General features: G+C 45.3%; 1 protein-coding gene across 3 annotated transcripts in view; it reads right to left on the reverse strand.

Annotated features, from left to right (window-relative positions):
- The window catches only part of FIBP (FGF1 intracellular binding protein), a 43,146-nt gene that overhangs the window by 23,949 nt on the left and 5,432 nt on the right, over nt 1-13,765 (reverse strand). For all 3 annotated transcript variants that reach the window (XM_088468356.1, XM_088468355.1, XM_088468357.1), the window contains exon 2: nt 10,395-10,490. In XM_088468356.1, coding sequence (XP_088324482.1) covers nt 10,395-10,479 — 85 coding nt within the window. In that variant the 5' untranslated portion in view covers nt 10,480-10,490. The remainder of the gene's footprint in view (nt 1-10,394; nt 10,491-13,765) is intronic.

Consider the following 13,765-nt stretch of genomic DNA (forward strand, 5'->3'; position numbering starts at 1 on the left):
GACTACGTGGCTGCCTTGCACAGTTGTTCAGCAGAGGCCCAACGATGAAACACCCACAATGGTCCCACAGATCGAGTAGAATGTGCTGTCACTGTACTTGGAACAGAGAGATCAGCTTGTGTGTAAGCCTGAGAAATCGTCATACAAAGCCATCTAGACAGAGTCTGTTAGCTGGCCAGCCTCGCTTATGACAGCCATACAACACAAAAAGTGAATCTGATTTCCTAATGGAGTTGGTACGATCCACTTAGATACGTAGGGCCTGCACCACATCCAGAGAAGCTTCACCTACAGAGAGGTCTGAAGACTGGAACCACTATTTCATCATTTACATGAAAGCGGGATACTACCTTAGGAAGGTAACCCGCCCTTGTACGAAGAATAGCTCTATCCTGATGAATAATCAAAAAGACAGAGCGACAAGAAAGGGCTGCCAAACCGGAGACCCTGTGGGCAAAGGAGATAGCAAGAAGAAAAATTGTCTTCGCTGTCAACCACTTAAGGTCTACTGATTTCAGGGGTTCGAATGGGGGCACCTGTAGAGCCATGAGAACCAAAAACAAATCCCACAGAGCTACCAGAGGGATAAAGGGAGGTTGAACTGTCAGAACACCCTGAAAAATGTCCTAACATCAGGAAGCCAAACCAAACTATTAGTGCAGATACCTGAACTCTCAGGGTGGCCAGGCGGAGACCCAGGTCTAACGCAGCCTGGAGAAAAGCAAGCACTTGTGAGACCCTAAAAACTTTAGGATCATATTTTCTATCCCTATACCATTGAAAATACTAATGCCAAATTCTGTAATAGATGCAGGCAGAGGAAGGCTTCCATGCCCTAAGCATCATCTGAATTACAGAAGTAGCAAAACCCTTGGCTCTTAAGATGGAAGATTCAAGAGCCATGCCATCAAAGACAGACGGGGAAGGCCCGGATGCAGGCAGGGACCCTGTGTTAACAGGTCCGGCCTTAGAAGAGGCCATGGAGCATCTATGGAGAGACTCTGAAGGTCGGTGAACCAATGGCGTCTGGGCCAAGCAGGGGCTATCAGTATTACTGTTCTGTCCTCCTGCTTGAATTTCCTGATGACCCTTGAGAGGAGGGAGATCGGAGGAAAAAGATACGCTAGCATGAAGTCCCACCTCACTGCTAGAGCGTCCACAAAATCGTCTGAGGGATCCCTGGTTCTGGACCCGTACCTGAGGACCTTGTGGTTGTGGCCTGAGGACATGACATCTACCTGTGGTAGTCCCTATTTGTCCACTAAGATCTGAAAGACATCTGGATGGAGAGCCCATTCCCGGCGTGTATATCCTGATGACTTAGGAAGTCCACTTCCCAGTTGAGGACTCCTGGTACGAATACTGCCGAGATTGTTGGAAGATGACATTCTGTCCAGACCAGAATGTTTGTCACTTCCGCCATGGCTGCCAGACTTTGCGTGCCTCCCTGATCGTTGAGATAGGCTACTGCGGTCGCGTTGTCGGACTGTATCAGGATAGACCTGCCATTTAGTATATCATGTGCCTGAACGAGTGCTCTGAATACTGCTTGAAGTTTCAGGATGTTTATGGATAGGTGATCCTCCTTGGTCGTCCATCTTCCGTGGAAGGTGTGACGACCCGTTACTGCACCCCATTCGCGGAGGGTGGCATCCGTAGTGAGGAGCACCCAATCTGGAATCCAGAAGGAGCGAACCCTGTTCAGACGAAACATCTGCAGCCACCATGAGAGAGAAAGCTGAACCTCTGTAGAAAGACGGATCATCTGTGCCTTTATTAACTGGTACTCCCCACTCCACCGGTAGAGGAACAGCTGTTGCAGTGGTGTGGAGTGGAACTGAGCATATTCCACCATGTAGAAGGTGGACACAATGGACCCCAGAACCTGCATCGCTGAGTGGATAGACACGGTCTGATTGCGGAGAAATCTGCGAACCCGCAATTGAAGGGCCACAATCTTGTCTCCTGGCAGAAATATCCTTGTGCCAGAGAATCCAGGAGTGCACCTAAATGCACCATCTGCTGTACTGGAGAAAGCGACTTTTTCCAATTTATGATCCAGCCGTGTCTGTGTAGACAGGCAATCGTCAGTCTGAGATGATGTTGTAATACATCTGGAGACTGTGCCAATATCAGGAGGTCGGCCAAGTATGGCAGTATTCTGACTCCCTGAGGTAGGCGGTCATCAGTGCCATTATTTTGGTAAAAGCCCATGGGGCTGATGATAAACCAAAAGGCAGCGCCTGAAATTGGAAATGTTGCTGCAGAACCGTAATTGGCACATGCAGATACACATCCTGAATTTCCAAGGACACCATAAAATCCCCCGGTTCCATTGCCAGAACAATTGACCGAAGAGTTTCCATACGGATAAATCTGTTGAGGCCTTTCAGATTCAGAATAGGCCGTTGGGACCCATTGGGTTTCTGGATCAAAAACAGATTGGAATAATAACCCTTTCTTTGTTGATCCAACGGAACTGGGATTATCACCCTTGAACCCAGGAGTGAACAAATGGGCTGCTGGAGAGCTAAGGCCTTGGCAGACTCCGAGGGAGGAGATGTGCAAAAAAACCTTTGCGGGGGGACTCTTCCAGAAAGTAAGGACGTACCCTTGAGACCACTTCCCGGACCCAGGCATCTATTGCTGTCTGCCAGGTATCCGAAAACTGAAGAAGTCGGCCTCCCGCCCTGGGATTCCCATCAGGCCGAGGGTTGTCTGACTTGGAAGCCGGACGTGTGATTGCCCAAGATTTCTTCGTTTGCAGTCTACCATGAGAACTGGGTTGTCTAAAGGAAGACTGACCTTTCGCTTTTCCTTGCGAGCAAAAGACTTGAAACGACGGCTGCCTAGGGGTAGTCATTGAAGGTAGACCAGCCGCTTTAGAAGCTGCCATAGTAGCCACAGTCTTATCCAATTCTGTGCCAAACAGTACGCCTCATGTAAACGGCAGGGATTCCAGAGCCTTCTTGGAACCTGCATCTGCTTTCCAGGCCGTTAGCCATAGGGCTCTGCGAGCAACAACTGAAGCAGCTGATGCCTTAGAAGCCAGAACACCGGCGTAAATTTGACGCCTCTCCCAAATAGGAAGCTGCCTCCATGATATAGGAGATAATCATCAGCTGCTCCCTGGAAGCCTCTGGAAGAGTATTTTCTAGTGCCCCTGTCCATTCCTCAATGGCCTTAGACACCCAAGCTGTGCCCATGTCTGGGTCGGTAACAGCTCTTGACAGAGAAAAAAAAAATGCCTTAAGATAGGCTTCAAGTCTTCTATCTGTGGGATCCTTAAGGGAGGATGCAGATGGTATAGGCAATGTGGCACTCTTAACCAGATGTTCCACATGAGCATCCACAGTAGGCGGAACTTCCCACTTAGCACATTCGCCAGATGGGAGGGGGTATATAGCTGTAACCTTCTTTGTAACATAGAATCGTCTATTAGGAGAACTCCATGCTTCCCCCATAAGTTCAGAAAGTTGCTCAGATTTGGGAAACTCAGCCTTAACGACCCTCTGGCACTTGAACACCGAAGCCTTCCTAGGTTCTGACTCTTCACTATCTATGTTTAAAATAGTTTTGACTGCCCTAATCAAGGAGGGAACATCCACTGTTGTCAGATGGTCCCCCTCTCCTGAGAGGAGCCTTGTACCTCTTCAAAATCATCTGAAGATGCATCATAATCTACAGGCTGGAATGACTGATAGGAAGAAGCCAAACACCTTCTGGTCTTGGGTACTACCGGCCTGCCTGCTTGCAGCATTTGCTGACATGCAGCAGGGGACAGAGCCATACTCTGGCTTGAGTGGGCATAAACATCCATCCAGGACGTGTGCATAGGAGGAATAAATATAGCAGATTGTAGCTGCTGAGGGTACCCCATAGTAGGGGTCGGCATGGGTGTAGATAAATGGTTCACAACCGGCGCCATAATCTGAGAAAAGGAAGCCCAAGGGGGTTTCTGTCCAGAAGCTGGTAGGCTGGAATGGTGTGCTGGCTCCTTAGAACAGCGACCACATAATCCTTCCTGTATGAAATCCTGAGGGGACAAGTCTGCCTGACAGGCCATACATGAAACCAGCACAGGGGCTGTAGCCTCCTGCTTCTCCTTATCTTCAGACATAACAATACAATGTTATGCAAAGTACAATGCAACATTGTTCACCCCCAAAACAACCCACACACCTGTAGCAGAGGGTTATGGGTCACAGGACAGGGCTACAGCATAGCCAACCAACAGGACTTACGCTTGGGGGTTCAGAATTACAAAACACTAAACATGTGCGGAATCTTGGTGTTGTCCTGGATAGTGGCTTGACACTTAAACATCAGGTATCAGCCACAATCAAATCCTCATTCTTTCATCTGAGGAACATAGCCAGAATCAAGCACTTAATTCCCTCAAAAGATCTGCCTAAAGTCATACATGCATTTATATCATCACGCCTAGACTACTGGGGTCGAGCTTTCAGTTTTGTGGCTCCAACCTTTTGTAACTCACTTTCCCGCACAGTTCGAGAGGCCTCCACTCTAGAATCCTTCAAAAATAGACTCAAGACTCACCTATTCACCCAAGCATTTCACCAATGTCCCTTGTTTAAGCTTATTTTGTATTTTGTACTGTAAATGTAAAACACTTTGAGTCCTTTAGGAGAAAAGCGCTATATAAATAAAATTATTATTATTATTATTATGAGGAGAAATAGCAATGATAGTTATAACTGACAGTTATTCAGGAATAAAAAAGGCAGTATAACACAAAGCAGAACTTACATAAGTCACATACAATGCAATGATAGCTTAGTAGGATATTGAGCTCTGTATAACCTGGCCACCAAAGGAGAGGTATACAGGGATACTGACCAAACCTCCTGAAATTCGCAGCTACAGTAGAGCAACTGAAAGTGGTCTCTGGGCATCTCATATACAAGGGAGGCAGGAAGGAGCAACTCAGAGGCGGGAAACCTCGTCTCTGGACCAGCGTCTGGCCCGGGGGAGGGGCTGCCGGGGAGAGCCTACCTCCCCTAGGCTGTATCAATCTACCGGGCGTACTGGCTTCTTACATGGCCGACGCCACTGTCCCCGGCACCAGAATTATCTGTTATTATTATTAGTCGTCCCTGGTTCCCCACAACAGCAGCCTCCAGCAGGTCTCCACTGCTGGGGGAACCACCTTCCTGCATCCCCCTGTCTCCAGCTGCTATCCTGGGCCCAGCGTCTATTCAAACTCCACTGACGCTCGCCGAAATCACCTGTTTCCTCACTGGTGTGGTGGTGTCGGCGGGGTTAGATGGAGCAGCAGATTAGATAAAAAAAACAAACAAACTTGGGACTGCCTAAGCAGTACCCTGTTACAAGGTGCACTGATCCTGCGCACCAAACAAAAAAACTAAGTGCCTTAAGCCAGGGGCAGGGTATATATGGAGGAAGACCCAATGCATCCTGGGAGCTAAAGCTTGTAACTGTTTGGTGCCTGGATCACTCCAACCCCAAGGTAATTCCTGTGGACCCTATGGAACCCGAAGAAGAAAGTGTTTGTTACATGGAAAAAAAGAAATAAACAACAGACAAGGGACTTACATCCACAACTACCTGCTTTTGTATGTGTCAACAGCATATCAGCCATAGGCATACTGGAAATTAAACGAATAGCACTTTTCTTTTTACACAAATGCAATGCGATTGGTTAACTGGTTTTAATTAGAATTCAGGGTAATTGCTTTGAGTCATCGGCGAATCCTGTGTGAGATAGCCCAATGTTTTAAAGTAGCAGTCTTTTATAGGCAAAATCAACCTGGTTTTTAGTAGAGAACATTTATTTTTAGGTTAATGTCCCTTTATGGTAGTGATTATACTCTATGGTTTCCCCATCTAGGAAAGCACAGCAATCATAAGATTAACACTTGTTGCCCTGAATGCTGCATCACCCAAACTTAGGTATGCTTGTGAGACAAGAGGAATAGTTTCACTGGGTATACGTTCAGGAAGCCGGTGGATGCAATGCCGACCGCCAGCTTCCCGACTACTTAATCCAGGCAAGGGTTAAATGACAGGCGTCTAAGTCTAGACGCCTGGAGACCCGATCGAAGGGATGCCGGGCGCCAAGCGTGGACAGCCGCGGGGGGGAGGGTTAAGTTTAGGGCTCCCGAGGAGGACTTAGGGGTAGGCACCCCCCAGAGAGGTTAGGGTCAGGCTAGGGGAAGGGGGGCTTTAGGGTTAGGCACCCTCCTGGAGGGGAGGTTAGGGTTAGGCACCCCTAAGGGAGGGTTAGATGGTAGAATTAGGTTAGTTTATACTTACCTTAGGGACGATTAGGATTTCCTCCCGTCTGGCTGCTGCTGCCGGGATTTGAACCACCAGCCATGTGGCCGGTGGTAAATCATACCGAATGCGTTTCACTGCACTTACAGTGAATATAAAAAGTATACTTAAATAGCAGTTTTGTGAGGTATAGCCTAAAATCAAAGCACATCATGTCAGACCCTTTTCACCTTTCATGCAGGCTTGCCGAAATTTAGCTCCCTCCTGCCGGGAGGGAGCTGTTGGGCTTGAGGGGGGCATGGTGCGGTCAAAGGGGGCTGGTCCCGGCAACTGATGCATCATTGGGGGCGGAGCATGGGGATGTGACAGCGTGATTGCGTCATCGTGGCTCTGCCCCCTCTTCACAATGCCGAGATTAATGGCATTGTGGAGCAGGGGGCGGAGCCACGATGATACGATTCAGCGCGAATCGCGTCACCGTCCCTCCCGATGCCGGGGTTTATACTTTCAACTGCGGGGGGGTGCGGACACGTCGCCGGAGGTCGGGGAGGCTTATCTGCCTTCCGGGGAGGCCGGAAGCGGCACCCGATTTTCAGAGGCTCCCAGCCGAATCGGGAGGGTAGGCAAGTATGTTTTCATGTGTTCTTAAAGCCTACAAAATGCATACGAATAACAAAGACAGTTATTAGGAAGAAGAATGCGCACTGCATTTCCTGATAGGACTGTAGCTGTGCTCATTGTTAACCAATCATATTCAAAATCATATTGTAACTTAATTAACATACACCTGCCAGCAATGAACGTGTGCATAGCCCCAATAAAAATCATTGCTGAAAGGTACCAGTCAGGAGAGAACATCCAAGACCATCTCATTGAAGAAAAAAAAAAAAATCACTCCAAACATGTGGAAAATGTCTTATGCTCTAATGAGACCAAGGTGGAAATTTCTAAAACATATGTGTGGTGCAAAAAGCACAGCTCATCGCCTAAAACTCACCATAGCACTGTGATGCATGGTAGGGACAGCGTCATGCCTAGGGAATGCTTCTCTTCAGCTGGGATGGGGCTCCAATCAGGATAGAAGGGCATAAAACATAACTTCACATTGAAGAGCTTTTAGCACAAATATTCTTGCCATGTGACAGAAAGCGAAAGATGAAGTTCACTTTTCAACATGATAATGATCCAAGCCAACAACCAAGTTAACCAACGGAATGTGGTATATTTTGTTGACATTCATCATGACATGATCATAATGTCGACATTGACCCTGAAGACATTCACCATGTAGACATAATTAGAGTGTAGACTAGTAACCCTTGTGATTTAGCGGTGTTATGTGTGGCCGTTGCAGCTCTTTTCTGCCTGCATTCTGACTGTTTCCTAGCAACTAGGATGTTGGCTGCTATGTGCAGCAGCTCACCTGTTTGGAATATCTTGTTACCTGACCCCAGCCTGATGGCTCCTGTGATTGGTCTGTCTCCCTTTGATTAGGGATTCTGTGAGTTCCTGCCTACCGGTGATATTTCCTAGTTCCTGAATCTAGTGAGCTCCTCACGCGGTTGCCGTACAGTTCCCAGTCTCCCTGTCTGTTCCTGTGTCCTGGTATCCTGCCATTGTATGCCTGCATCCTTGAACCCTGCCTCAGTCCTCTGTGTGTAGGCCCTGCCAGTCCTGCTCCTGTGTCCTGCTGGATTCTGCCCTGTATCCGTGTCCTGTGTCCATTCCAGCTGTCTGTGCCTTGCCAAGACCCATCAGCTTAACTACCGTGTCACCTCCGGGCTGTGTCCAGTCCCAGCGAGTTCCTGTGGATTCACCCTGCCACTTCAATCATATCAAGTACTGGTTCTGCTACAACGCCAGCAAGTATCCTGAATAGCTGGCACTGCTTCAACTCCAGCTAGTATCCTGTCTTGCTGGTTCTGCTCCTACTCCAGCCTGTGTCTTCAATAGCTGGCCTTGCTCCAACTCCAGCCTGCATCCTGTATAGCTGGGCCCTGCTACAAACCAGTTTGTATCCTGCATAGCCCTACCCTCCAACATGACCCCTTCCACTAGGTACAAAATGCTCTGCTTCTGGACTTCCCACCTAATTTATGATTGCAGTCATCTGTATTAAACTAGTTAATTGATGAGAAGGGTGTTTCAACACAGGTGGCTGCAATCATAAATTAAGAGGGAAGTCCAGGAGCAGAGCATTTTATACCTGATGGAACGGGTCACGTTGGAGCTTCTGCATAGCTGGTTCTGCTGTACTCCAGCTAGAATCCTGAGTAGCTGGCCCTGCTACAATCCTGTTCGTATCCTGCATTACTGGTTCTGTGCACATCCAGCCTGTGTGTCAGTGGTTGTTTATTGCAGCAAAGTGTATTCACCCCAGCTGTGTCTGTAATTGCAAGTCTGTTCTAACTGTTTCCTGTAACCTGGACCAGTATTCAAGTCACAGCTTTGACACTTTGTTATATCTCCTGTCAATCAGTTCATGTAGCAAGTCCCCTTGCAGTTGGATATCATTCTGTCAGCACTTTGCCTTGCTTCAGATCCCAGAACACACCAGCACCTTATTTCTCCTATAATTAACCATTGCCTTGTTGTGATTCCAGCACATACTCAGCTCTATACAATTAACTCTTGCCTTGCCAGCTGCTGAACTCCAGGTTAATTACCTTGTGGATTCCAGTCTATTTGGGTCTTACTCAAATAGTGCTGGTGCAGTCCTAATAAGCAGTGACTTAACCTGGGATGATAACACCACCACCTGGAGATATTATTAGGGCTTTCCCATGGTTCCCAACTCCTGCTCTGCTCTAACAGGCCCTAGCCAGCCCCTGTGGTTTAAAGACCACAAGCTGATCACTTACCTCCTTCCAGACACTGGAGATCGGCGCTCTGGTAAAGACCTCTGGGGCTCCAGTCAGCTGGTCTCCCATCTCCTGCACTGTGACCCAGCTGACCGGGGTCACAGTGCAGGGGCCAGGAGACCAGCTGATCGGAGCACTGATCACCAGGCAAATAAGTTTAAATTAAGGCCCCCATACATCAGCAATTGATTGCAGCAATCGTGCAATTTGCAATTGACTGTGTATAAAAATCTTTCCCTTTTTCAATCGATTGTGGCAATTCTGCAACTGCAATCGATTGATAAAGGGAAAGATTTTTATACACAATCGATTGCAATCGCGCAATTTGCAATCAATTGCTGATGTATGGGGGCCTTAAGAGGGGGACCGGCGCATGCACAGACACATACTCGCTGGGTTTTTTTTGCCCCAAGGTCACATTAAAGATGTAAATGGTGTATCTTGATTTAAGGCTTTACATCACAAATCCGTACATTTTCAATTAGGGTTCTTTATTTATCAAGTTTTTTTTTAAAGTAAAATTATGTAGAAACTGCAGTTTCTGCATAATTTTATAAATTGTTGATATGTAATATAGCGTTCCCGCTAGGCTGTTTTAGCGGGGCGGGGCACTCTGCCCTATTTCTAAAACAGCCTGCGGGTGGGGAAAACTGCGGTGAATGGATGTCATCTATTTCACATACAAAGCAGCGCTTGGGGGCAGTCTGGCATGTCCATGAGTGCCAGGCACACCCCCGAAAGTGACGAAAAGGGGATGCGTATTAAAGACATGCCCCCTTTTCGGGCACGCAGATGTCCTCTTTCTCGAGGTCCGGCGCCGGTCCTAGAGTGAACACAATAATAATAGCGCATTGCATTTCACAGAAATCTCTGTCAGAGTGCTAATTAGCACTGCAGATCACAACTGCTGTCTCTGCGAGTTCACCTTTGTAAATAGCGGGTTTTTTTTAATTGAGATTAAAATATTTGTCACGATACAGATCCTTAATAATCTCAGCAGTTCCGCGATTCTTAATACATGGGCCCCTTAGACTTTTTATATCCACTGTATGAACTTTTTTGTAGCAGAAAACAGCAGCATTCAGTTGGTGCTGTAAGACACCTTTCTGAAAGATTATCTTAACTTTGGACAGAAAAACTAATCTATTTCTGTTTCACAAATTACTCCACAGAGGGAAATTCTTAAAAATCACCTAGGGGTAATTAGGGACTATAGTAGAGAAAGCTGAACTGCTCATCCTGCAGAAACACGTGTATGAATGCAGAGCTATATACCTGAGTATCCATCCAGCCAGAGCTGATATACCTCTTCATCAATCAGGGTGGTATTTCCCACAAACACATCCAGTTCGTTAGCCATGGTGAAGACCCCTTTGGAAACAGAGAGACTGATCATTATTGCTATTATATTAAGGAAAATAATAAGTAAACAATATAACAAAACCTATGCACGGTTTCTGTGCAGAATGATATTCCATCAGCTTTCATAATGTAAGTATAGTAAAAATGGATTTGTGGCAAAATGTTGAAATTGGTCCAGCTTCCACTGAGATAGGTATGGTGATGCCCTGTCTGGCTTTTAGAATTAGTAAAAAAATTAGGTTTTATAGTTTAAGTTCAGGTTTTAGTGCTTCGCCTAATATTATAATATATTAACAAAATACTATCCTGGTAACTTAATAAAGGAGAATCAACAACTCTCAATAGGGGACATTTATAAGGAAAATTATTAATATTTTTATTATTTATTGCAATTCACATTTCTTTTCATTTTCTAAACTGTACTAGTAAAAAGCAGAATTTGATTGGTAGCAAAAGGTTATTGTAAAAAAATCAAGACTATTGATTACTTTGCAGGGATTCAATTCTGCAAGCTATGCCGTCGGGCATCGCCATGTGGCCAGGCTGTGTATATGTCGGCTAATTACAGAAGTGCCGACACCGCAAGTTTTATGAAGTGTGAGGGAAAACTTGCAATGCCAGCAGGACGCAATGTGATATTCTGGAATGGCACATCACGACAATGTCTGGAATTGAATTCCCCCATCGATGTCAACCTTTGTCTTCATATTTGTTTATTATTTTTCTAATAAATCAAGTTTATTTATTAAAGTTTAAAAATGGCACAAATCATATAAAAAATAAAATTTGACATGAAAAATTAGAAAAAAAAAAAACCAGAACAATATTTAAAGGGTAGCCATAATTAGATACAGAGAAAATTCCTGGATTTTCAGCTAGACATGGTCTTGAAGCAAAAGTAATAAATATTGATTAAGGTAGGATATCTGAATAGCAGGCATTGTTTTGGGTAAGAACACCCAACCTGCAATCAGTTCGGGATGTAGTTAAATTGCCGGTGAATGGGATGCCGTCCCCTGAAATACCGACGGCGGAATCCCACCGTTCGGGCAAAATGCAGACACCGATGTCCGGAAGGAGATCAGGATAAAGACGTCGGCATCCTGAATGCTGGAATCCCAAATGTCCGGACCCTTGTAAGTATCGCACTTTCCCCACAGATGGGGGTTAGGTTTAGGTACCCTCGGGGGGAGATTAGGGTTAGGCTATGGGGAGGGGGAGTTAGGCACCCTCGGGGGGAGGTTAGGGTTAGGCACCCTCCGGGAGGGTTAGGTTTAGGGTGCAGTAAGGGGGGGTTAGAGCTAGGCACCAAACAGGGAGGGTTAGGAAGGGGGGGTTAGAGGGGTAGGGATAGTATACTTACCACCCCTGTCGGCATCGTCAACGTTCAGGCTTCTGGCGTCGGGATTTGATTTCATACACATTTCATCAGTTCAACAAATACACCCTAAAAGCTCCACTCACTTCTCTTTCTGAGGCCACAACACATACCTTGATCTGAATAATGTCAACTAGTTTTTGTTATATTTACACAGAGCTCCAGCTAGAATATGTGAATTATTCATGACTCACTATGTTGTTAACCAGAGCCAACCAAAGGGGTTCGTTATATTAGGCCGACAATCGACATGGACGTTAGCAGACATATCAGCATGTCGACACTGATAAAATATTGACATGGTCACAATGTCGACAATGCATTTTTAAGGTAAAAACAACCCTTATGTCATATGTTGACATTTTGTCCATATCAACACTTTCCAGATGTTGACAATTTAACCATGTCGACATTCTGGTATAGACATAGTGAATGCATACCCACTGAAACAAGGAAGTCAGGGTTTTCTTGAGTCATCCATGTGCTTGCAATAATGAAGTTATCAAGTTAAAACATACTTAAATATATGTTTACCCAGAACCTCTTCTAATGGTATCCCAAAATGAAATGCTCTGGAACTTAAGGGGGGTATCCACTAGACGATTAAGTTAAACGATTGAACGATCATTATCGTTCAATCGTTTGCAAAAGAGTCTAAAACGACCAGCGATGCGCGTGCCCGCTGGTCGTTTAGACATCTATCATCTTTCCAACATGCTGGTCAACCTGACGATGCCATCAGGTTCAGCATGTTTCCAGATGATTGATGACCCTGCACTGAACGACTGCTCGTTCAGTGCAGGCTCATCACACGACTGACAAACGACTGAACGATTACAATGTCGTAATCGTGCAGTCGTTTTCAGATCTTGTAGTGGATACCCGCCTTTGGATATACATTGGATCTACTGTTAGACATATTCTGGTTCTACTAGTGTCCTATGGATACAGTCCACACAGAGGTCCAGAATCTATGGTGGACCAAAAAGGCATTTCCACAGGAAATCTCGTTATGAACCTGTTACTACTCCACATTTAGGACAGCCCCAATTTTTTCTATTGACCATCTTCTCAATCTTAGTGTGATGATACTCTCCATGTAAGAAGTACAAATGTAATTTTTTAAAATCTAACAAGGCTGTATCTTCCGTTGAACTGCCCAGCAGTAGCTTCTTTAGAATATTCCATCAGAATATCTGACTCTTCATTTGAGTGTAAAACCAGCAAGTACCTTGGTGAGGTGTCCTCATACACCTAGGATCTATACACCATACGGTGCAAGACACCGTGAGTACCTGAGATGCTCCGAGCAGTGTGCCGTACCATAGTTTCTTTAAATTTTGCTTCTTATTCGCATTGCAGACACAGCAAAACACTACTCAAAGGGGTCAACACTACTCAAAGGGGTCAATCCAATTAGGTGCGAGTTTGCAAGTACGAGTTTCATGAAACTCACACTTTGCACAAATGCTTGCTTCCGAGAATCCAATTAGAAATACCAACTTACACTACTCACAGTGAGGGTGTGGAAATTTTCTATAGCATGCAACTTGGGAGAAGTGCATGAAAAAGTGGGGAGACAATCCTGGACCCCTAAAAAGTGACAATTTTATGAATGCGACCGTATAGACGTCTGGAGGTTTTTAAAATGGTGTCAAAAAGCGAATTTTCATTTAATCTCAAATTATTTAAATTAAAATTGGAAAAATTTTTTTAAAAAAGTGATTTTTGTGGTAATTTAAGGTCACTTTAAAAAAAAAATAATGAAAGGCAATTATTTTTCATTAAAAAAAAACTAATTCAACTGGGGGTACTTAAACTGATAAAAATTTGATTTGGGGTAATTTGAGGGTTTTTTTTAACACCTAAAAATGACATGTAATTATTAGGCCAATTAAGCTAATGG

This window comes from Taudactylus pleione, unplaced genomic scaffold (assembly GCF_031769625.1).
Source record: "Taudactylus pleione unplaced genomic scaffold, aTauple2 ptg000085l, whole genome shotgun sequence".
In the NCBI taxonomy this organism is placed as follows: domain Eukaryota; kingdom Metazoa; phylum Chordata; class Amphibia; order Anura; family Myobatrachidae; genus Taudactylus; species Taudactylus pleione.